The sequence below is a fragment of the Ciconia boyciana genome, chromosome 8 (assembly GCF_034638445.1).
Source record: "Ciconia boyciana chromosome 8, ASM3463844v1, whole genome shotgun sequence".
Lineage (NCBI taxonomy): Eukaryota > Metazoa > Chordata > Aves > Ciconiiformes > Ciconiidae > Ciconia > Ciconia boyciana.
In genome coordinates, this window is record NC_132941.1 from 206901 (window position 1) to 228601 (window position 21701).

At 48.7% G+C, this 21701-nt stretch overlaps 1 protein-coding gene across 5 annotated transcripts in view; it reads left to right on the forward strand.

The window, feature by feature from the left end:
• Positions 1-21701, forward strand: part of MAP1A (microtubule associated protein 1A) — a 72112-nt gene that overhangs the window by 31315 nt on the left and 19096 nt on the right. Inside the window, exons 1-2 of one of the 5 annotated variants that reach the window (XM_072871658.1) lie at positions 2378-2395; positions 3946-3997. The exons of 3 other annotated variants lie outside the window; for them this stretch is intronic. In XM_072871658.1, the coding sequence (XP_072727759.1) occupies positions 2393-2395; positions 3946-3997 (55 nt within the window). In that variant the 5' untranslated portion in view covers positions 2378-2392. Of the gene's footprint in view, positions 1-2294; positions 2396-3945; positions 3998-21701 lie in introns of those variants that run through there. One more of the 5 variants, XM_072871659.1, reaches the window with a different exon arrangement.

Sequence of the window (21701 nt, forward strand, 5' to 3'; positions counted from 1 at the left end):
AGCCAAAGATGGGACACTCCCAGCCCGATCTATGCAGTGATTTACTTTTCCACATCCCTATGATCATTTGTTTCACGGTCCTGGCTACTGTCAGAATCCATGAATTCCATGATGACAAGACTTTGCTGAAGTCACATGTAGTGCTCAATAGACACTGAACTGAATGTTAAGATCCTAGTGGCAATGGGTGGCTGTAGCCATTTGACTGCGGCCCCTTCTTCAGCATATATAGAACTGTTCTTCATTGTAATCCCAGCACTGACATAAATCCTAAATTAAACAAATATAAATCCATAGATTCTCATTCCATATTATGTAGTACACGTTTCAAAAAAACCCTTTCACTTTCCACCAAAACAGAAAAAGGGTCACCTCTGCTCTCTTTCAAAGAAGACAGTAGGAACTTGTATTCCTTTTCAGAACCCAGGCTTTTTCACCCAAAAAAGCTGGCTTCAGACTGAGCCCTCATTTTCTTTCCAAAGATGAAACCCTTTTCAGTACCTCAGTTGACAATTGTGCTTGAAAGTGTTGACTATTACCTGTGTTCGTTTGTATTGGTGACCAGAACCCGCTGCCCCTCTGAGTCACTGGAAGGTCAGTATGCCCTGCTGCAGATCTTTCAGAGAACATTCCAACATTTTGTCCCCGGATTTAACAATCCAAAGGTGTATATTAAAAAGAAGCACTTGATTGCTTTGTTGCAGTTGTTGCTATATTCCCGTGGCTGGGAGGTTATGCTGCACTGATGATTCCGGTGACTGGAAGACAACTGTGTCCCTCACCATCTGCTAGCTGGCTGATTTGATGGTCAAGTGCGTGGTTGGGCACGGACCTACAGAACTGCTCCCTGCAGTGACTTTTGTGCTGGAGGTGAAAGCAGAATCCAGAAGGCTCCGTTCTCTCCCAGTGCTCACCACAGAGGCTCCAGCCCATTGGGAGTGGTTCCCAGCCACCGCTGTAGACTAACTGGCATCATCAAGTAGCTGGTGTTACTGCCTGTGTGTTGGAACTGCCAAGCAGAAGACTGGGATGTGACAGATGTAATGGAGCAGTTCTGCAGCTCCTATAGCATGGAACCGCTTTTTTCAATAGTTTGTCCCTTGAGAATGTGTTTTTTTAATTCTTTAGTCTTTTTAAATAGGATGTTAAGATGAGGATGTTACCTGTTCAAAACATACAGAAATCAAAGATGTTTGATTCTAGTGCGTTAATTTTTCCTGAGGTTCACAGATATTTGCCACTGATTGGCATCATCCAAAAGCTACAGAAGAGTAGGTTCTAATTTTTTTTAAAAACTCATCAAAATTCTGTGATACTTTTATTCCTCTGTCTCTGCCAGCCCTTGGAAGATCACTGAGAGGGAGACTTGCTGTAGGACAGGCAGGACATCTCCAGCTTTCACAGTTAATTCTGGAATCTAAAAGTAAGCCAGGATCTTGTGTACAGCAAGCAGGGCACCGGTAGCGGTTTCAGTGCTTGCTATGAAAAAAGGTTGCACTGGGCAGCTAGCGTGCCACGGAGTAATCGATATATTCCCATGCTGGACTGATAGGCCTAAGCCCAGCAGAGCAGGAACAAGAAAGCACGCTTCTCTGTCAACTGCATTGGAGGTCAAACGAGGCAGACACCGATACTGGTTATGAAACGAGTTGCGAGGTTCTTGGAAAACAGCGCCGGCCGTAGGGCTCCAGAGGCCAGGTTGCTGGTGTTCTTGCGCTGCTCATTCAAGCTCTGCTATCTGTTCGGTGGGATCGGAGGTCATCCCTGACACACCCCTGTTCACTACCAGCCGGGCCGCTGATGCCGTGCCTGGTACTTCATGTTGCTTCTCCGTACCGGGAGGAGCTGCTCCGCAGCTGCAGCCAGGCAGGCGGTTCCGGCCTAAGAGTGACTTGAGCCGAAGGCCCCCTCAGACGAGATGGGGAGCGGCCCTCCGGGGCGCTCCTGTGAGGGGTAGCCTGACTGTAGGCTGTCGGGGAGAAAGTGCTCTGACAGCACGGGAACCCGCCCGTTTGCAGGCGTTTGCCCGGGGTCCCGTGTTTCGGAGCGCCGGCCGGAGGCCTGGCGTTCCCGCTTGCGCGGGCCCCGCGTCCAGCTCGGCCTGCCTGGGGGCGGCAGCAGCGCGGGGGCGGCAGCAGCGCGGGGGCGGCCGGTCGAGCCCGCGGCGCGCTGGGCCCGCCCGCCCGGCCTGGCAGGCGCGGGTCCGCGGGCGGGCGCTGCGGCCCGCAGCGGGTTAAGGCGGCGGGGGCGGGGCGGGGCGGGGCGGGCAGCTCCTCCCTCCGCCCGCCCCGGTCCGCAGCTGCTGGCGGCAGCCCGGCTGTGCCTGCGCGCCGGCCGCTCTCGGGCAGCCCTGGGCGGCTGCTGCTCCGCGGGCCGCTCGCCCCGCCGCAGGATGGTACGTGCACGTCCCTTTCCTACCCTGTCGGCCCCACCCGGAGGCCGAAGGGCTGTGAGCGGGCGGTGGAGGGTGTCGGGAGCGGTCGGAACGGCCGAGCGCCCGGTGCTGTTGGCGGGGGTGGGGTGGGGTGGGGTGGGCGCGGGACTGGGACAGCCAGCGCTGGCTTTGTTCTTGCTCTGGTGCTGCTTGTCGCTTTGAAGGAAGCTGGTCGACCAGGGCAGGACGGGTTATTCCGGGGGAGGTGACTGTAAATTTTGGTACCTGGCAAGCGGACTTAGCCCCGACCGGGCTCTCTTGCTCTCCGCTGCCTCGTCTCAGGGGGCGAGTTGCTGGGTCTGCTCTGCCCTCGCCCAGGAGCGGGTGAGGCAGCCTTTGCGGAGCGGGCTATAGCAAACGCGTTTTTCTTTCCCTGGAATTCGATCCTATTGGAGTAGGGGGGGTGACTGACTGGTGGTCGAGGAGGAGAGGACTAGTGACAAGAGGGAAAGGTGGCTGCAGATGGAGCTTATTTTTTTTAATGATCTCTCTGAGGACCTCGCCCCTTCTCAGCTGCTTGTGTCCTGAGTACAGGAACAGGAGCCGAATTCCCTAGCTGCTCAGCTGTTTACTGCACTTGTGTCATTAGCTCAAACACAGAGAAGGATGTATGAAGATGGGTCTAGAGAAGAATCTGGAGGAGATACTCTGCCTGTCAGGGACTTAAGCAGTCCTGCAGAATTATGATTTATCCCAGTACAGTCTTTCCTGAAGATGGTGTGCTACTGGAGAAGGGATGAGATGGCACAAGGCATCTCAGAGACGCTCCCTTTGGGCAAGGCTTGGTGAAAGCCAGCATTAGTGTCTGTATCACTGCTCAGCTCAGTGCTGATGCTGGAATGAGGCTAATGCCAGTCGGGAGGGGGAGGGTTGTTAAGGTGGACTGTCCTGCTGCTGATGAGATGGAAGAGAGATACAGGGTCCCTTTTGCAATTTCTCTTTCCTTTGGTGCTGCACACCCACACATGAGTAGTCTTGAAGTAGCTGAAGTCTGGCTTCGAGCTGCTCAAGACTACATTCTTCCACTACGGGAAGCCAAAAAGCATCCAAATGCGTCCAGTTAGTGGGGGAGGAAAAAGGGAAGGTTCTTGTAAAATGTGAGCGATGCAGCCTTTCTAGGGCAGCAGAGGAGAGGAGATGTGGCCAGGCTTGGTGCTGATTTTCATCCTAGTAGGCTATAGGGAGGGATTTTGTGCTTTAGAAATGAGAATAGCAAAGTGCTTTTTCCTGGCAGTGGTCCTTTGTCATCCCTTACCCTGCTATATTTCCCATGTAGCACAGAGGTATAAGGGGCCAGCTTCTCCCTGTAGGATTAGCTCTCCTGCATCACCAGTGGTACAGCGTGACGATGACTTTGCAGTCCACAGACACACGGGGTTCTGTTTTCATAGGGTATCTTTGGCATCCTTCAGTGTTGTCACCAGCGAGCATCTTGTTAAAAGCGTTAAATCATCTGTACGCTAATGCTAAAATGTGTTGAAGTATTGAAAAATAGGGCCTTTTATCTCCAGGGTCCGGAGCTAGAGGAGCTGGAGCAGGGTTTGGCACGTTGCGCAGACGAGGGTACGTGACCATGAATATCTGTCAGATGCTGCTGTTTTGGGTAAGAGGGAGAAGAAGGAGAGGCAAACCTCATTGACCAGGGAGGGAGCAATGAAAAGAAATCAGCAGTGATGCCAACAAAAGCTTTCTTAATAGAGAAGAGAGGGGACTGAGGGCGATCAGACTGGGACTATCAGTGATGTAGGGAGGGGAAAAAGGAGGGATCTGGACACATTTATCACACAGTGAGCTTGGAGGGGAGGAGCGTGGCTGCTGCACACTCGCACACGCAGAAACACACGCGCGCACACACACACTGCGGCAAATTCTGCAGCTGGTGCCTGCTGGCTTATGACTGCAGAAAAAACAAGCTCCGGTTTAAACTCTCTGATCTCAGAGACGAGGCTGTTTCTATTCCAAGTAGCTCTGGTTCCACCGTGAAAAGCCCTGCAGGCTGGGCACTGTTCCAGAATGGCAGGGATTCCTCTTTCTTCTGATGGGGCAGGGGGCCTTTTGCTGTATAAGGTCAGTACCCTCCCTGTCTCCTTGATGGCTCCATACCGGTTGGCTGCATCCAGACTGCATGTCTGTCCTTACGCTTTCTCCAGCAAGTAGCTATCGTATACAGGCCAGGAACCTTTTTTTCCTTCCCTCCTTTCCTTTCCTGCGATCTGGCAAGGCCAGGCTGTCAGATCCTCCGCCCTGCTCACATTCTGGAGAGAGAGGGATGTGTAGCTTTGCAGTAGTTTCTTTCCTGACAAAGCAATCCATGTCCTGTCAATGTCTTTTTGCCACTCTTCCTCATGTCTGTGTTGTTGGCATACCTGAGTCACCTCCTCAGCAGATATGGTGGTAAGTGGATGATGGACTTGAGTACAGGAGTATGGTGAGCAATAGCCAACACAGGCTCTCTTTGGTGAAAGCAAGGAAGCCGTGTGCACGTGAACAAGAGGTGCAGTGTGTCTCATTCAAAGGAGCACGGCTGGACACCAGAGTAAGGGTGGAAGAGGGGTTCCTCAGCATGAGCGTCTGTGGGACATGGTCTTGTGTTCTTTGCACATGTTCATACACGGCCCATCCTAGGCAACTCCTGGGATGGCTGCATCTCACAAAAGAAGAAGAAACTGAGAGCCAAATAAGGATCCAGCAATATAGCTTTGTGATAGGTATCTGAGCATAGAGATCCCAGTGGGTGCTACTTCTGGCCACTTGGCTAGCACAGCCACGTGTGCTATGTGCATTATCACAGGCTTTCCGCTACTAATTGATAGGTAGAAGAGAGAGATCTCCAGGGCCTTGAAAGGAGATGCTATGGGAGGCCAAAGAAGATGAGACGATTGTCTGGGTAGCATACAGGGACCTGACAGTAGGAGCTAGCTCAAAATGAAGGGTGTGTCTGCTAGCCTGTGAAGTGTTCATTAGGCAAAAGTACCTGGGGAAGAAAGGGAGGTGATAGAGACTACCCATCAGCCCGGTAACTGTGTACGGGAGGAAAGAGAGTAAGTTACGTGTAAATGAATGCTTAGAAATTATTCTGGGGAGAATTTACTGAGATGGAAAAAGAGGATTTATTTTTCTTTCCCCTCAGAAATCCTGAATTAGCTACAGGACCATGTCTTTCTGGACTCCAGCACGAGCCTTGACAGGAAAGACTAGAGAAAGTATTGAGCTACTTTGGTTCTAACCTCTCAGTTTGTATTAGCTTTTTCTCCATCCCCTTAGAGGTGCTTGGTTGAGTAGTATGAGTTCCTCTTAGAAATACACATGCTTTGTGTTTGTCTGGAGTAAACGCATTCCCTTCTGCTAAAGCATTAAAAGTAACAAGTTTCTTCCAGTTTTGTGAAAACTGGCGGGGCAGTAGAGGAGCGTGGTCCGAATCGGTGCCTTCACTGGGACAGTACACATTCTGTTTGGCCTGCCATCTGGGCAGTCACCACTTACGCACCAGCCGTCAGACAGTGCGCTTCTATCTCCGAGTGTGCTGCTGCTTGACCAGTTGGTAGTTATGACTCATGAGAGGAACTGAGGATATTGCAGTGACTGCAGGGAACGTGGAGGGAGGTAGGATTGTTGCAGTGGGACAGTGCAGAGTGGACACACAGAAAGCAGTCTTAGTTCCATGCCTTGCTGTGCCTAAGCTCTGTAGCTTGTTTTTACCTTTGCTTCACACTAAAGAAATGGAGAAAAATTTCTACACGTGCTGACTGGTGACTATACATCAGTCTCCTCTTCTCGCGCCTTCCTCTCCAGGATGTCAAAAGTTAGTACTAATGGAACAATTAGTTGTGTATCTAGCTCCTCAGGAAATCTCTGTCCTTCCGAGGCTTTATTCACAGATGAACTCGAGCATTGGTGACCTTGGCCAGCAGGTTCTCAGTTCTCCTGAGACAGGCCTTTAAGTCTTGCTGGACCGATCTTTCAAATGTATAGAATAGTACTGGGTTGGGTTTTTTCTTTAATGAGGAATGCAATTTTGATTCACTTCTATCTTTCTGAAAAGCGTCATCATCCCAGTTTCTGTGTTTTGAAAGAAATGAGTGAGCCCTTTCTTTGCTTTTGAAAGTAAAGGCTTGGATATTTCATCTAAGAGGGCTGAGAATCCCAAATGGAAGGAGGCATGTAAGACACAGAGGGGGTAGGATTTAATACGCATGTCTGTTATCAGTATGTCCTACTGAATAACTCGTGTGTCTCTTTGCACATATTATTGTCTTTCATGAGCCTTCTTGTGAAGCACCAAAGTCTCTGGCAATTTACTAGAACCTACCTCAGGGCCCTGGGTTCACAGTTCGACCAGGTATGTAGGTTCTTTGTGTCTCTGGCATTCTGCAAAACAAGAAATCTTTTGTAAATTTGTACTAACTTTTGAGATCCTGGAGAAGAAGGTGCAACAGGAGAAGAACTCATCTATAGTCACCAGTCAGGCACGTGGAAATCTATCTCCTTGTCTTTAGTGTGAAGCAAAGGTGAAAACAAATCACAGAGCTTAGGCACAGCAAGACAGTTTCAGACCCCTCCTGTGCGAAAGGCTGAGCCTCTTCTGACTCCCCTGGGAGTCAGCTAAATGCCTCAGGCAGCAGTGGCGTAATAAACGGTTGTTACTGAATATGTTCATAGAATACCTGACCTGAAACTCTTGTAGCTGTTTTAAGGTTGGAAAGGAGAGTCCATTCCTGCCACTGGGATACTGGCCATGGTAAGAAAATAGAAATACCAGCTGGCAGGACATAAGCAGCATAAGCTATAACCTTCGCTGTCACCTGGAGACTTGTCCAGAAGCTGCATGGTACCACTGCATGGGTGGGCTGGCATTTGCTAGCTCTGCTTTTCGTGTATTTTGGTAGTCTTGAGAAAAGTCCTTTTGGTTGTTTCCGTTAAAAGATGAAGGCTGTAAAAGCTTAGTGCTGTTTTTCACAACATGCTATAGCTACAAATAGATTGTGCTAAAAGACCATGGCAGCATAACTGGCAAGTCTGGATCGTTTGTTTCCTCTATTGACTTTCAAGTTAAGAGATTAAGTTAATTGCTTTTGCGCTTGCTGTAGCTAACCTTTATTTCACTGGGATCCAACCACCTCACCTGTGCCACTCTCTAATAAGCTCCAGTGCCAAAATCTTAAATAATTAAGGAGAAAACTGGAAGGAAAAGGCTGCTAGTATATCTCTTTTGAATGTTGCCTGAGGAATGTCAGTCTGTCATCAGGCACTCAAGGTGCTAGTAGCTATCTTAGAGGAGAAGTGGGCAAGAAGCCAGTGATTTACCTTCTGGTTGACTAGATTTATGTTCCAAAAAGCTTCCTAAAATGGTTTTAGAGGAGTAAGTTGCAGTAGAATCATAGAATCCTTAAGGTTGGAAAAGAGCTCTAGGATCATCTAGTCCAACCGTCAACCCAACACCTCCGTGCCTACTAAATGCCTACTACTTGGATAGACCTGCAAACACTGCCCAGGCCATATAAGAAGTAAATGGCTTCAAACAAATACGACTCCTTTCCATGGTAGGAAAACATTGGATGGGGTGGTTCTCCGTGGCTTTGATCTGTGTGGCATCTTTTGAAGAAACAGCTTGCAGGCTGGTAGGTATGAGCACAATATGTGTTCTGGCCCAGTTCCTGGTTGCTAGATTTGCGTGGGAGTTTTAATTGTTACGGGGTTTATTTCTTGCTGTTGGTCCATATTCAAAGGCAAAGACAATTGTCAAGGAAGAGGGAGGCATGGGAGCGTGGAAGGGTTCTGTGCCTGTATGGCTCTGAGGGAGCTGAACAAGTGAGAGACCCTGAGACAAAAGTGTTCGTGGTGGTGGAGGCCTCTTCTAGACCTTTTTATTCTCCCAAGTCAGTAAGTTCAGTCCCTGATTCCACTGTGTAATGTACAAGCTGACAGAGACCTAGACTGGGTAGCATTAAGAAGTAGGGGCTCCTGTTATGAAGTGAGACTTCAGGGAGCTCAGTGCAAGGCAGACTGGTGAGAGGCAGTGGCCGAGCTGACTTGTCGCCAGTATTGAGAGAAGATGATGTCCCTACTCTGCTAGGAACCTCCTTGGCTTCCCCCAAATGCCTCTCTTCTCAATGCTGAAGAGACAAGGCCTGCATTTGCTAGCAGAAGGGACAGGAGGCCTTGAAGCTCTGCGCTTTGAAATAACTTTCTATATCCCATTCATTGCTGTAAATCAAATCCCAGGAATCCAGACCATGCAGAGAATCTTGTCAAGTGGCAATTAGATCCAAGTGTGCAAAGTCAAAACGCAGCAAAGAAAGATGTTGGCAGAGGGCAGCTGCTTTTTCTCAAGGGTTGGCAGAATATAGTCCTGCTGTGCTTTACCACCCCAGCCACGCAGAGTCCACGGCTGGTTTAATATCTGTATCTTAAAGGGAGGTGACATTCAGCAGGTCATCTTCAAAACAAGCAGGTGAGAGGGAAGAAAAGCTACTGAGAATGAGACTGTTAACAGTAGGGAATAGGAAGGAGGTTTGAGGAGTCTAAACAGATGCTAGAAATCAGAGGCAGGAGCCTCTTGCCAGAAATTTGACATCTCAATAGGAAAACAGGAGGAAATCTCAGAATTATTTCCTTATTTGTGACAGCCGTCCCCTCTTTGATACAACTAAGTTCTCTCTGCCTCAGGCAGCTTGCTTACACATATCATATTAATCAGTTCTCAAAAAAAAAAAAAATCGGCAAGAGAAATAGGACAGATCATGAGCTGTACCTCCAAGTCAGTCAGAATGAGCATTACCCAGATACTTCAAAACTAGGAGAAATGTGCAGGTTTTTTTGAATCTGTGCTCTGTTCTGGTTGTAAGAACATGTATCCTGTGATGCATATTCTTATTAAAATTAAGAAATCGGAAGCTGTCCAGCTCTGCGACTTACAGGAATCTTCAGCCCTGGAATCTGGAACAGGCATCTGCCTCAATGCCAACAGGAACAGTTTTGTGGGCGCCTCTGTTCAGGGACTGGCAGCAAATCACAGCTGAAGTCTCACTGACAAGGAAAACACGAAACATTAATTTGGTTTCCAAAGGGACCACCTGTAGGTCTGCCAGGGGTTGGTGCAGTGCGGGCACCAAGATAAGAGGGTATCTTAAGGTGTGTGTATGTTTCCTTTTGTGGGTTTAGCTGGAGACATTTAAGAAGTTACAGCTCCAGCTCCTCACGGCTGGAGATAATGCCCCTGTGCAGAGCTGTGTTCTTGACTCACGTGAATGCCATACACTGTTTCACAGCAAAAGGATGCAAGGCTAGCTTGAGTCAGCAAAGCTACTGAAGGGAACAGAATCTCTCATGACTGATTCTGCACCTGGCAAACTAGATAGAAGTGCTCATCTTCTCCATTAACGTAGCTCAGTGGTGGTGTAACTTCCAGTTGAGGGGCATTTAATGAACAGTTAGGAACAGTAACTTCTGGAAATAGATACAGCTGTTTCCAAAGTGAACATCTGTGTCTTCAATTAGTGGTTCTAAAATGGCTGAGCTATCAAATTGCTCTTTAGCATAAAAGTGAGACAGTATGTGCAATTAGGAAGCAATGAGATGGTTGCTATGGTTGGCACAGTATAGAAATAGAGGTTGCCTGGGAGAGGAGCTGTAGATGGCATGAAAATATCACAGGGAGGAGGGAAGATAGGAAGACGCAGGCAAATGGTTAGGAGGAGTATCTCCTGGGATGTGGCAAGTGCCCACAACCTCCCATACCTTAAAGAATATTTCACCTCCTTCTCTTGCCCTGCTGCTGGTTCACCTTTGCAGTAATTCCCCAGGAGGCAGTCAGTCATTTTGCAGAGCCTGTTCTTACCTTAAAGCATCATCAGTTCTCCTGACATGCAGTAACAGTGTGGTAAGGTAAGTTATTAAACAACTCCAGCTAGGTCCACAAAAGGAAACCTGAGCATGGCTTCAGACGCCTCAACCCTCTCCATCCTGACAGACTCAGCAATGGTTCTGGAAACCAGACCTTGTTCTTCTTCACCCCAGACCATTCTGTGCCCCTCCTGCTTTGTGTAAGTGTACCACACCACACGCTACTGTTTTTGACAGTAATTCATTTCATCTGTTGTGCTTTCGCATCTTCTTGAAAATCTGTTGCTGTCTCATCCTCCCAGAGATGGTGGTCTTTGAGCCCTAATGACTGGTTACTGCTGTGTTTTTCCTTTCTCTGTCCTGCCTAGTGTGGTTCTCAGTTAGTTTCACTCTTTGACTCTGCTCCTGTTGAGAAACTTCTCTCCTTCTTGGAGTTGTCTTGCTGATGCTGTCTTCTTTCTCTGCCTTTTTACACAAAGCTCTCTACTTGCAGAGTTCTGCAGCATTTAAGGCTTTTTCTCTGCCTCTGAGCTGTTCTAAAGTTAGTGCCTATTCTGTCCCAAATCAGCTGCGCTCTTCTTTCCTGATCTTAGCACTTCATGGCTCCTTTTACACTGAGAGAGTTAGGTTGTACCGGTGTTTCCTGGAAGCATATCTGTGACCAGTTGTCCTGTTTGTCCTCCTGAAGGCAACTGGGTAGACGCTCTCGTTGGAAACTGAAGCCCTTGAAGGAGTACAGAATGTGTCACCGGCTCTGCTCTGGCTCACCTAATGCCCTTGCCGTGTGCTGCATCCTTCTTGACTCTATTCTCTGTGTGCTGTACTGCCAAGCCTCCTGTCGGGCTTGGGCGCAAGGCCTCTCGCCCTCTTCTCCATGTACAGAGCCACACATCGGGAAACCCTTGAACTCTAAGGGGGGTTTAGTGCATGTGGTGGTGTATTCCTGAGCAGGTGCTCTTCTGCCCTCTACCCAGCTTCAGTCTAACTGGGTAATAGTGGTAAACATACCATGTGTACCCAAAATTCCCATCAGTCTGTGGCTGGGATGTTAACTAAAGCTAAAACCAACACCTGGAGATTTCCCCTTGTTAACAGGCTGAAGTCAATGTGGGTGTGCTTTCAGGTCTGCAGTCCCCAGGGGATGCTTTGCTTCGTAGAGATGTTTGAATTCTCTTCACTCTCTCTGCGTGCTGCTTTGTGTTTTCCTGTCCGTTGTAATTGTTTATTCAGTTCCTCCAGATAAGGCGTGTCTCCTATTGCACATTCACAGGGCTTTATTTCAGTGGTGCCATGATTTTAACTATGTGACTCAGTATCCCGATATGAAAAATCATCACACGCTATTTTGAAACTTCCGTAAAAAATAAAAACTCATACATATAATATACTTCCGTGCTCAAACACCATTGGCTTCCCCTTCTTTTCTAGGTGTGGTTTAAAATCCCTCATTTTATCTCCCGTGTGGTTTCATCTGTGACCCGGTTGGTGATCGCTTGTATGCTCCCTTCCATCGCTCCACAGGACAACACATAGCTCTGCCCTAGCCTTCCCTTACAGGGACTCAGCGCTTCGCTACAGCTTCTTGCCTCTCAATTTTCAGCTGATTTTCATATTCCCACTAAAAATATGTTTTCCCTTTGCTAGTACACAGTGATTTTCTCTTTCTTTAGCTAAGAGAAAATCACTAAAGAAAATCGCTAAGGAGATAGATCTTTAGATTTAGCCATTGATAAAAAAATAGATACTTGTTTATCTATTTCTGCAGAGTGTTTGAAGACCTAAAAATAGAAAGTATATGAAATAAATCTTTACTGTAGACTTTTTCAGACCATGAGAGGCAGAACACTTGCTGGTGGACCACAAAGCACTGCCTGAAGCCAATTCCTCATCATTCTCAGCTGTTGAATCACACTAGAAAGCTAAAACTACAGCACTTCCGTAATAATGTTTTTATTATAATAAGTAGTTACTGTAGCTGTCGCATGTTGTGAATACAAGTTGGGGGAGGAGGCTGTGGGACAGCCCTTTCGGCTGCGATCGCCCAGTGAGCTGGCTGTGCCCTTTGCTCCGCTCAAAGAGCTGGATGTGCCCAGAATCGCTGGGATCGCTGCAGCTCTTCAGGCACCTGAATCCAACAGCGAGGCACCAGTTTGCACTGCAGCCTCCCACCTGGCACTCCAAATATCTCTTAGTCTTTTCTGGGCAGTTTACACCAAGCTCCAGCTGTAGGCCTTACCTGGTGTTTCTCCACTTACCTTGCCTGAAAGTCTCATCTCGCCTGACACAACGCTACCATTAAAAGGTAAGGAGCACTAGAGTGGAAAATGTCCTGTCGTTCTGGTAGACACGTCCAAGTGCGTCCACAGGGGTGTTAGGGATCGTGTTTGAATGCCTGAGCTGGAACCATCGCACAGATTCAGGACTGCAAAGCAAAAATGCCTCTCGCACCACAGGGTGCTGCCAGTCCAAGGGCGTTCTTTGTGTCCCCTGTTGAGATGGCCGTGGCTTGCATAATTAACTAATTATTCCTTAGAGTTGTTGGGGGAGGGAGCAAAGACACTCACGGTACAGTCTGGTGTTTGGGACGCAGATGTGTGAAGATCCCGTTCACATCTCTGTGCTAGTGGGTGTTTCAACTGTCTGCAGAAGAGGCAAGCTTCAGCCAGAGGGGTTGAGAGCAATCCTGCTCTGTCCCTGGCAGGGAGGGACTCAGGGGTCGCCCATCTCCTGAGAGAACGTGCCAGTGAGCAGGCCGCTGTGCCATCTTCTTTGGGCTTCCCTGTCGTCCTCTGAGAAGATGGCGCCTGGATATAGGCCTCCAGCTTTCCACCCAGACTGCATGGAGGAGCTGCAGGTGAGAATCTCTTGTCTTAGGAGTGCAGAAGTGATGGCGTAGTGTTGGGGCCCAGTTCTTGTTTCTCGGTGGTTGCCTCTGCAGCTGCTCAGCTGGCTGGTGCCTGCGGGGTCCGTCCCCACCAGGGGCCGGTCGCCCTGCCGGAGCCTCGGCTCAGGCCCCGAGAGCTGAGGCAGCCGCCAGCCGAGCCTCCCGCGTCCGGGAGAGCTGCTCTGAAATACGCTCTTCCCGTTTCCTTAATGCTCCTTCAGGGCAGACCAGGACTGGGATGTAAAGAGCGTGTTGATCATAGGCACGGACAATAACAAATTGGAAGGTGTTTTGAACAGTCAAGACGAATGAAGAAATAATCCCAGGAGCCCAGAGAGTGAAATGGTCATGGCAAGAAAGAACACAGAGATTTAAACTGAGGAAGTGCAGTGGCCTTATCTTATCTTCTCAATCAAAACATATGCTGAACCCAATACAGCCATTGTTGTCTGAAAAAAAAGTAAGAACTGGGAGCCTGGGATTCTGTGTACGTAAATAGATAGAGTATGCTGAAAAGAATTTTCTCAACGTTTTTGGGGTAAAGAAAGAGAAGTAAAAATAACTGATGGATCGCTGCAAGTTTAAGAAAAAATCTTTAATTGCTTTTATCAATAATTTTAGCTGTTATTTCACTCTAACAGAGATGTTCAGTTGTAATCTAAAAACCTTAATACTTTGCTTAGAAATAAATGTTTTTTTAAGGACAGTTTGTTAGTAAAACAATTTACTGCTGCAGCCAACATAAGCACTACATCAGCTTTGGAACCTAACTGACAGCCTGTGGAAGCTAGTTGAGACTGTGGGTCATCCTCTCTCTCTGGGTCGGAGGAACTGGCCAAGCTGCTTTCCCTGCATCTGGGCGATCTAGTTTGGAAGCGGGCTGTAACGCAGAACGCGATGGTGGCTGTCTCCTACGTGGCTAAGCTCCGAGAAGTGGGGACAGCCTGCTTCCCCCGGCCAGGGCAGAGGCTGATGGTAGCGTGTTCTAGACTCCCATTTAGCCTCTCAAGGCCAGGCCAGAGTGAGACGTAGCCGTTTGCTCTCCGTGCTGCATTTGTGGCAGTGGCAGCTGCTGCTGCTTGCATGGGGCCAGGCCTTGTACAGGTGCTTTGCTTAAGGCAGCTGCCTCCCTCTGCCAAGAGCAGGAAATGACAGTTTTCTGTAAAATTGAATTTGCCTTTCTAGAACCCACCACAAATGCCCACACACTGTTCAGAATCTCTTTGGCCCAACCCTCTCTGGAGGGGTTTCTTTCTAGATTTATTGAGGACTCTCCTCTCGAATGGTTTGAGCACACAGACGGCAGGAAGGCTGTGTGCAAACTTTCCTCCCGCCGCTCTGTAGCACATTCCAGTTCATGTTGGTGGTGCTGTGGTTGCCCACAGATTGCCCACACTTCTGCTCACAGCTATGAAATCGCCTAAGCACATCTCAAGGGCTGATACGTCCCTCTGGCCCGTTGTAACAGGTCAGGGCTGTTACTCCTGCAGTACAGCAAGGATGCCCAGGTACAGAGAAGCTACGAGATGTTTCTGAGATGCAAGTCTGCAGGTAAGGAGGAGTTGAATGGTGAATTCACAGTTGCTGGCTTGTGTACTGGCTGCCAAGCAATCTTTGTGTTTATTTTTTAATTCCTGAGCCCATCTGAGTAGCTGGCAGAGCTTCCAAATCTCCACCAGCCAGAGCTGGTCCTACCAGCTGTACGCTGTTCAATTTGCATGCTGGAGGAAGGAGCTTCAGCAGCTGTGTGCCCTTCAGGTGCTGGGCGTAGGACACTGCTTCCAGCAAGAGTACATTCACTCCTCTCCCTCACTGCTGAACAACACAGGGCTTCCTTGGTCCTGTGGAGGGGTGGGTCCGTATTGCAGTAGGAGATAGGAAGGTGTATTTGCACAGGTGGGATAAGAGGCAGGACCCTGCTCAGAATTCTGTGCAGGACCTTTCCTCCCTTTCCTCTGGTCTTTATAATCTCTCTCCCAAGGAGCTGTGGCTTGCTGTACTCGGTGCAGTCCTGGAGTGTTTGTGAATGAATGTGCTGTTTCATTTTCTCTGAATGGACACCATTTGGGGCTGGATCCTTTTTCTCCCATTGGCACTGCAGAAGCTGCAGTTGGAGACTTCACAGCCTCAGAATGAAAGTCAGTTACTATCTCAGCGTTATGATGTCATTTCAGCGTGAAGGAAATGGCAGTCTTTCAGCTTGCACTAGCTCATGTTAATTATGCAAATATATGCACCCTGAAAACCCTCATGCATGGTTTGACTGTCTTCAGAGGTGGACTTTTTTCAATAGAGCATCAGGAAGACCATATAACACCAGGCTCAGCTCTTTGCTAAAGTGTAGCTGAACCATAGCGATATCTAGGATCTTCTTGTAAGAAGAGTCTTTTCAGAAGTGCCACCCTGAAGAGGTACGTACATAACATCAGGTAAGAGGTCAGAAAGTTAGGAAGAGTTGGTATTTAATTGCTGCGGCCTGCGTGCCTTGATAACATGTCCAGACTGTGAAACCTTGGTATTTTTTATCAATGTATTATTGGTGTTTGCTTTACAGCTAGAACCTGGCCTGGTAAGCCCAAATAATCTTAGGGACAAAGGAGGCAAAGGGTGTGGGAAGGATAAGGGAGGTAATGAGGAATAAAGAACGGTCCCTGGATGGGGAGAGGATTGGTTTCTGTGTGGTCAGATGAACAGTCTCCATCCTCTGCATGGCAAGGTCCTGAGAGTTCTGCAGCCCAGACTTTACACCCTGCCATCAGATACGAACAAACATTGGTGAGATCCCTCCCCTGAGCTTTCTCTTTTCCAGGCTAAACAGTCCCCCCTCTCAGCCCTCCTCTCGTCAGAGATGTGCCAGTCCTTTAATCATCTTTGTGGCCCTTATGTTCCTTACAGTTTGGCCTACCAGTCAGAGCATCGTGACTGAGTTCAGCACAGTCTCTCCCTTGACAGATGACTCTCTAGTGCCCTGGCCTAGGTGATCATATTTCACAGAGGTGAGAACCTGGGTCCCACTGCCCTGACAATGGGTCTCTGATTTCAGCACAGTGAGTTGTAACCATGGTTCTTCCAGTTCTGATCGACAGAATAATAAGACCTCTGAGGTTTGATGGTCCAAAAGGTTAAAGCAAGTGCCAAGCAGCAGCTCTTGCAGCTATCCTTGCCAGCCCTTCAGACCAGCCCAGAATTTATTATTCAGCTACAGGGATTGTTAGGTGCTTTCAATTAGAGTGGCAACACACATTGCGTACAAGGATCTGTATTGGCAGCGTGACCTCCTTTTCTGCCTCCACGGCCATCTGTCTGCTTCTAGGATGATCTCTTTCTTGGGCATCCTGTTTGTCACATAGTTACCCTAGAGCACTGTCCTTTGTTTTAGCCCAGACTGACCTCCCCGCATAGTCCTCTTTGCTTGACTGCTAATCACGAAAACCACAGTGCCTGGTCCTTCGTTCTCTTGCCCTCTATCACTTTGCACATGTAGACAGCCCTGGATGGTTAATTCACACCGACTCCAAAATCTGCGTGGCTTTGCTCATCACTTGCTATCCTCCACCATAACCAGATTAATTCTGCACTCAATGGGACACATAATCATAGAATATCTCAAGTTGGAAGGGACCCACAAGCATCATCGAGTCCAACTCCCTGCTCCTCGCAGGACTACCTAACGCTAAACCGTATGACCAAGAGCATTGTCCAGACGCTCCTTGAACTCTGACAGGCTTGGTGCCCTGACCGCTTCCCTGGCGAGCCTGTTCCAGTGACCGACCACCCTCTCAGTGAAGAACCTTTTCCTAATGTCCAGCCTGAACTTGCCCTGACACAGCTTCATTCCGTTCCCTCGTGTCCTATGCTGGTCACCAGAGAGAGGAGATCAGCACCTCCCCCTCCGCTGTCCCCCGTGAGGAAAGTGTAGACTGCGACGATCAGGTCCCCCCTCAGCCCTTCTGGTATGTAAGCTATACGTACCCTTCAAAAAAATAAATCAAAACCCCAGACTTTTCCTCCCTCCCCGCTAATGATCCGTGAGTGCAGCCTGCACATCCTGAAGTGCCCCCTTAGCATTAGCCATGGAGGTTCCTCTAGCATTGCCTAGAAAAGCCGTTGTTCGTCACCTCTGGGACATTTTTGTGTAATGCCCCCGTGGTCAGTTCTGGCTGACTGCCGTCCAAGAGGTGGCTGCCCTGTAGAAAGAGAGCTTTGTGTGTGCCCTCTGTGGTCCTTCAGGATGAAGGTGATGTTACTTCTGCACAATGGTAAGTAATGCGATCTGTGTGGAGAAGGAGAATGCCCCTGTCTGTTTTCTGAAATTTCACTGAGGTCATGAATAGGTGCATTTGGGTATTTAATCTTTACATATGTTATGCGGCAAGCACTTTGTGTGGGTAAAAGGCAACTAATGCCATGAGTCAAAAACTACCTAAGAGACAGAAAACAAATATATGGTCAAGTTTGTGCAGCATCCAGGGGTAAAATACAAGGGCTTCATGATTTCCTACTAAATATAAAGCTGATCAATACAGTAATGACGAGGAAAGGGGTTGGAATGAACATGGAGGTAGCTAAATTTGTAGATGACTCAGTTACTTATAGCTACAAAAAACTGTGAGGAACTTCTGCAACTAAATTGAACAGTCATCATGATGTCCCATTACATTCATTGCCAAAAAACGCAAAATCAAGCACACCATAAAAATTAAACCTTCCAGGCTACTTATAAAGGCTCAATAATGTCATGGCAGGGTGAAATTTCGATGTCACTGCGTACCCAACTGAAGATCTTTATTTGGTGCAAAGCTAGTGTCAGGTTATTCTGTCATTCTGTCATTCAGGCCATTCTGTCGGGTTACAATGCATAAAAAATAGGATGGGGAATAACACAGAAAATACAATAATGCCACCCTGTGAATCTTCTGTGTTCCTTCTCGTCTTGTATATTTCTGCTCTTACTCATCCTAAAGGCCATAGCAGAACTGGAAGAGTTTCAGGGATAGATGGCAGTGGTTATGAGTGACTAGAAAAACTCTCCTCTTAAGGAACAGATGGTAAAGACCGGGGGCTTTCTGCCTTGGTGGGGACATGAGGGATAGAAACATTCTCTGGAAGCGCACAGGCATTGTGATGACTGCAGTAATCGGAACGTGCCTGAACGCACAACGGGAAGATTGGTACGAAATGAGAAATTCAATGCTAATGAAGTTTACTCCCACAGTTACTGGAGGAGAGGAGATTTTATTTAATGTAGCAGCTTGTGAGCATAGTTTGAGAGGGCTGAGCAGGGTCAGGGATCTGTGTTCAGAATGCACCTGGAGATCTGTGGTCGGAGAGCTTTGTTCAGATGTTTGTTCTAGGCAGGTTGAAGACAGCAGTCTTCAGCAGCCTGAGAAGGATATTCCTCGTACTGGTAAATGTAATTAAGGGATTTTGCCATTTGCAGTGGTATTTCCAGGCATGCATTTCACCGTGGTAGGGCTCTAGTAAGAGCAAATGTCTGGCAATGACCTGAACAGCGTGCTTTCAGTCACTGTGTCTGCAACGTCAGTCGCACTGCTACTCATTTCTGTTGCACATAATTGTTGTTAGTAAGAAGAAGGATGCCCCAGTCTGTGTTTCAATCCTTTGTCTGTGCAGCTGCTTCTGCAGGCCTGTATAGAGGAAGCGGCCAGCAAAGGGGGCTCCTCAGACTGACGAGCACTTGGATTCAAAGAGACTTTGGGATGATGGGTATTCTCTCAGCTGGGCACAGCCCGGTGTGTGCTCTGTCACGTACAGGGGTGCTGCTGTCCCTGGGCTGGGGAGGCGGCCGCTAGCAGCCTGGGAGTGAGCCGGGGCTGGGGCACTCGCCTGGTGAGTTCACAGGCCGGGTTAGGCCACCGTGTTGCTGTCTCGCTCACAGTTTGCAGTTCAGTCTGGCATTTGTGTTGCTGTTCTGCTTTATCTCTGAACTAAGCTGAAGAACAGTTTTGGGTTTTGGCACGCATGTGTGTGTGCAGTGATTCACTGTTTCTGGAAATGGCCCGTCTGTATGGCCGTGCTCCTGTATCCTTCTGAGAACCAACTGCTGCAACTGAAGAAAGGGAATCTGCCCAACAGCAGGTCAGGAGCAAAGCTCTGGAGTGCTGCACTGCTTCAGAGTCACAGAATCACCGAATCATAGGTTGGAAGGGACCCCTTGAGATGGTCTAGTCCAATCCCACCTGCTCGAGAAGGGTCAGCTAGGGCAGGTTTCCCAGGACTGTGTCCGGCTGGGTTTTGAGTACCTCTGAGGATGGTTACTCCACAACCTCTTTGTACAACCTATTCCAGTGTTTGAGCACCCTCACAGTAAAAAAAGTGTTTTCTTGTGGTCAGATGGAATTGCATGTGTCTTAATTTGTGCCTCTTGCCCTGTCACTGGGCACTACTGAGAAGAGAGTCTGACTTCCTCTTCATTCCCTCCCATCAGGTAGTCATACATATTGATAAGATCCCTCCCCCACCCCAAGCCTTCTCTTTTCCAGCCTAAACAGTCTTAGTGCGCTCAGCCTCGCCTCATATGAAAATGCTTCAGTCCCTTAATCATCTTCCCGGCCCTTCACAAGACTCAGTACTTCACCATTCCTACCTTCCATCTGCCAGCAGCTGCTGGCCCCACAGCTTGAGCCCTTCTCTTTCTTTCAAGTACGAAGGCGACAGCCCCTCCGGGGGGTGAGAGGATGCGAGCAGAATGCTAACCAGCCATGCTTTGTTTACCAGTCTCAGCAGTGACAGCTCAGCTGCTTGGGCTTGAACCACAGAAATGGCAAAGAGCAGCAGTATTTTCATGCCTGCTAGTCCTGCAGGCAGGCCCCTTTCCCTGTACAGCTGGCATTGGCCACCAAGCGCTGCCCAACCTGCAGCCCTCGGGCTGGCATGGGCTCCGCAGCGCCTTGGCACCTGGTGCCTGGAAGGATGCCCACATGCTGGGTACCAGTGACTACACTGTGCCTGAGAGCCCTCCTTTCACATGGCACAAGGAAGAGACTGCTGGTGTCGGTTCTGTACGCCAAGCTGTGTTCTCCAAGTGACGTGGGTAACAACTGCCAAAAAAGTCTGTCTGGGATGTATAGGTAGCGAGGTGGCAGAAGCTGAAGCCTGGGGAGTGGCGTGGGTTTCACTTTGTCCAAGACCTACTGCTGAGAAATGGGAGCAGATTGCTTCTGTTCTGGGTGCTCTGAGCAGCACGTGAGCGGAGGTCCTGGTGTGGGGTGAGCTGTGTGAAAACTGCACGATGCAATCAGTGCGGAAACGAGGTACTCCTTGTGCTCGCTGCTGGGACCTAAGCAATGCCGAGGTATCAGCAATGCCTGTACAATTACCATCACCTCGAGGATGAGTGGGGGTTTGCTGCTTTTGGCTGCAGTGCATGCCCCAGAACGCTTCCTGGGCCCTCCTCATCTGCGCCACCTCTCCCCCACCGCTCCCCACGGGCTCGCTCGCAGCATTCCTTCTTTGTGCGGGGGCTTGGTGCCCAGCCTCTCCCATCCGTACACCGCATCCCACATCGAGTGGCAGAAATGCCACTGAACTCAGTGCAAGCATTTCCTTTGCACAGTGATGGTTTTGTTTTAGTCTGGAGGGACCATTTTGAGACAAACTGAAAGAACACAAGTTCAGAAAACAGCTAGGGATGCCGAGCATAAATAGTTCTGCTGAGAGCTTAGAGCCGCTCTCATGTTGGGGTGAAAGTTGCCTTCTGGGCATATCTGTCTGGTTTATACGTAATTGCTGGCAGCCAGAGTAAAACATCCCAGTAAACTGAGTTTGATTAAAGCTATACTGAGTATTGGCCTTTCTCTGACTTCTTGCCTTTTGTGTCCTTTTGGTGTCTTTCTTTGAAATACCAGTTTGATGAAGCTATTTTAGAAGGACTGAGATCTGTCTAGAAAGAGAGCTGATGGGAGGTTGTGGAACAGAGAGGGTGGAAAGAACGACATTGTCAAAGAGCAGCAGTTGTCTGGAAGATGAAAAATAGAAATAGATGTCCATTTTCAGTGAAGATCTGTGGCCCTCCAGTCTGTATGAGGGGTTAAAGCCTAGGAAAGATTTAAACCCTATAAATTATACATTCCAACAGTTAAGTTCTAAGTGCCTGCCTTGTAGAGTGGATGTAATGTCCAGAGGTAGGTATTTGCAAAGACCAGAATCCGCAAATTACGTGCTGCCTGCCATGTCAAGGGAAATGCTGGTCCTGTACATCGTCCTGCTTCCCAGAGCTGTTTGACGTGGGTACGCAATGATGACTCTAGCCCTGCCTTTCAGGATGGCAGGCACTCGCCACTGTTCTTTCTAATAAATTAATAGGGCCCAGGCATTATGTCAATATTTTGCCAAATACCCGTGTAATGCCCATGCCAAGGTGAGCACACAGGCTGCTTTTTTGCACTACCAGGCTCTTGCTTGCTCTTCTTTGGCTCTTCCTTTTTTGCCTAAATATATAGGGAGAGCAGAGTCCTGTCGGGGTGCCTGTTTGCGACCCTCACAGGAGGGAGACAGGAGAACAAGCATTCTTACCATCTA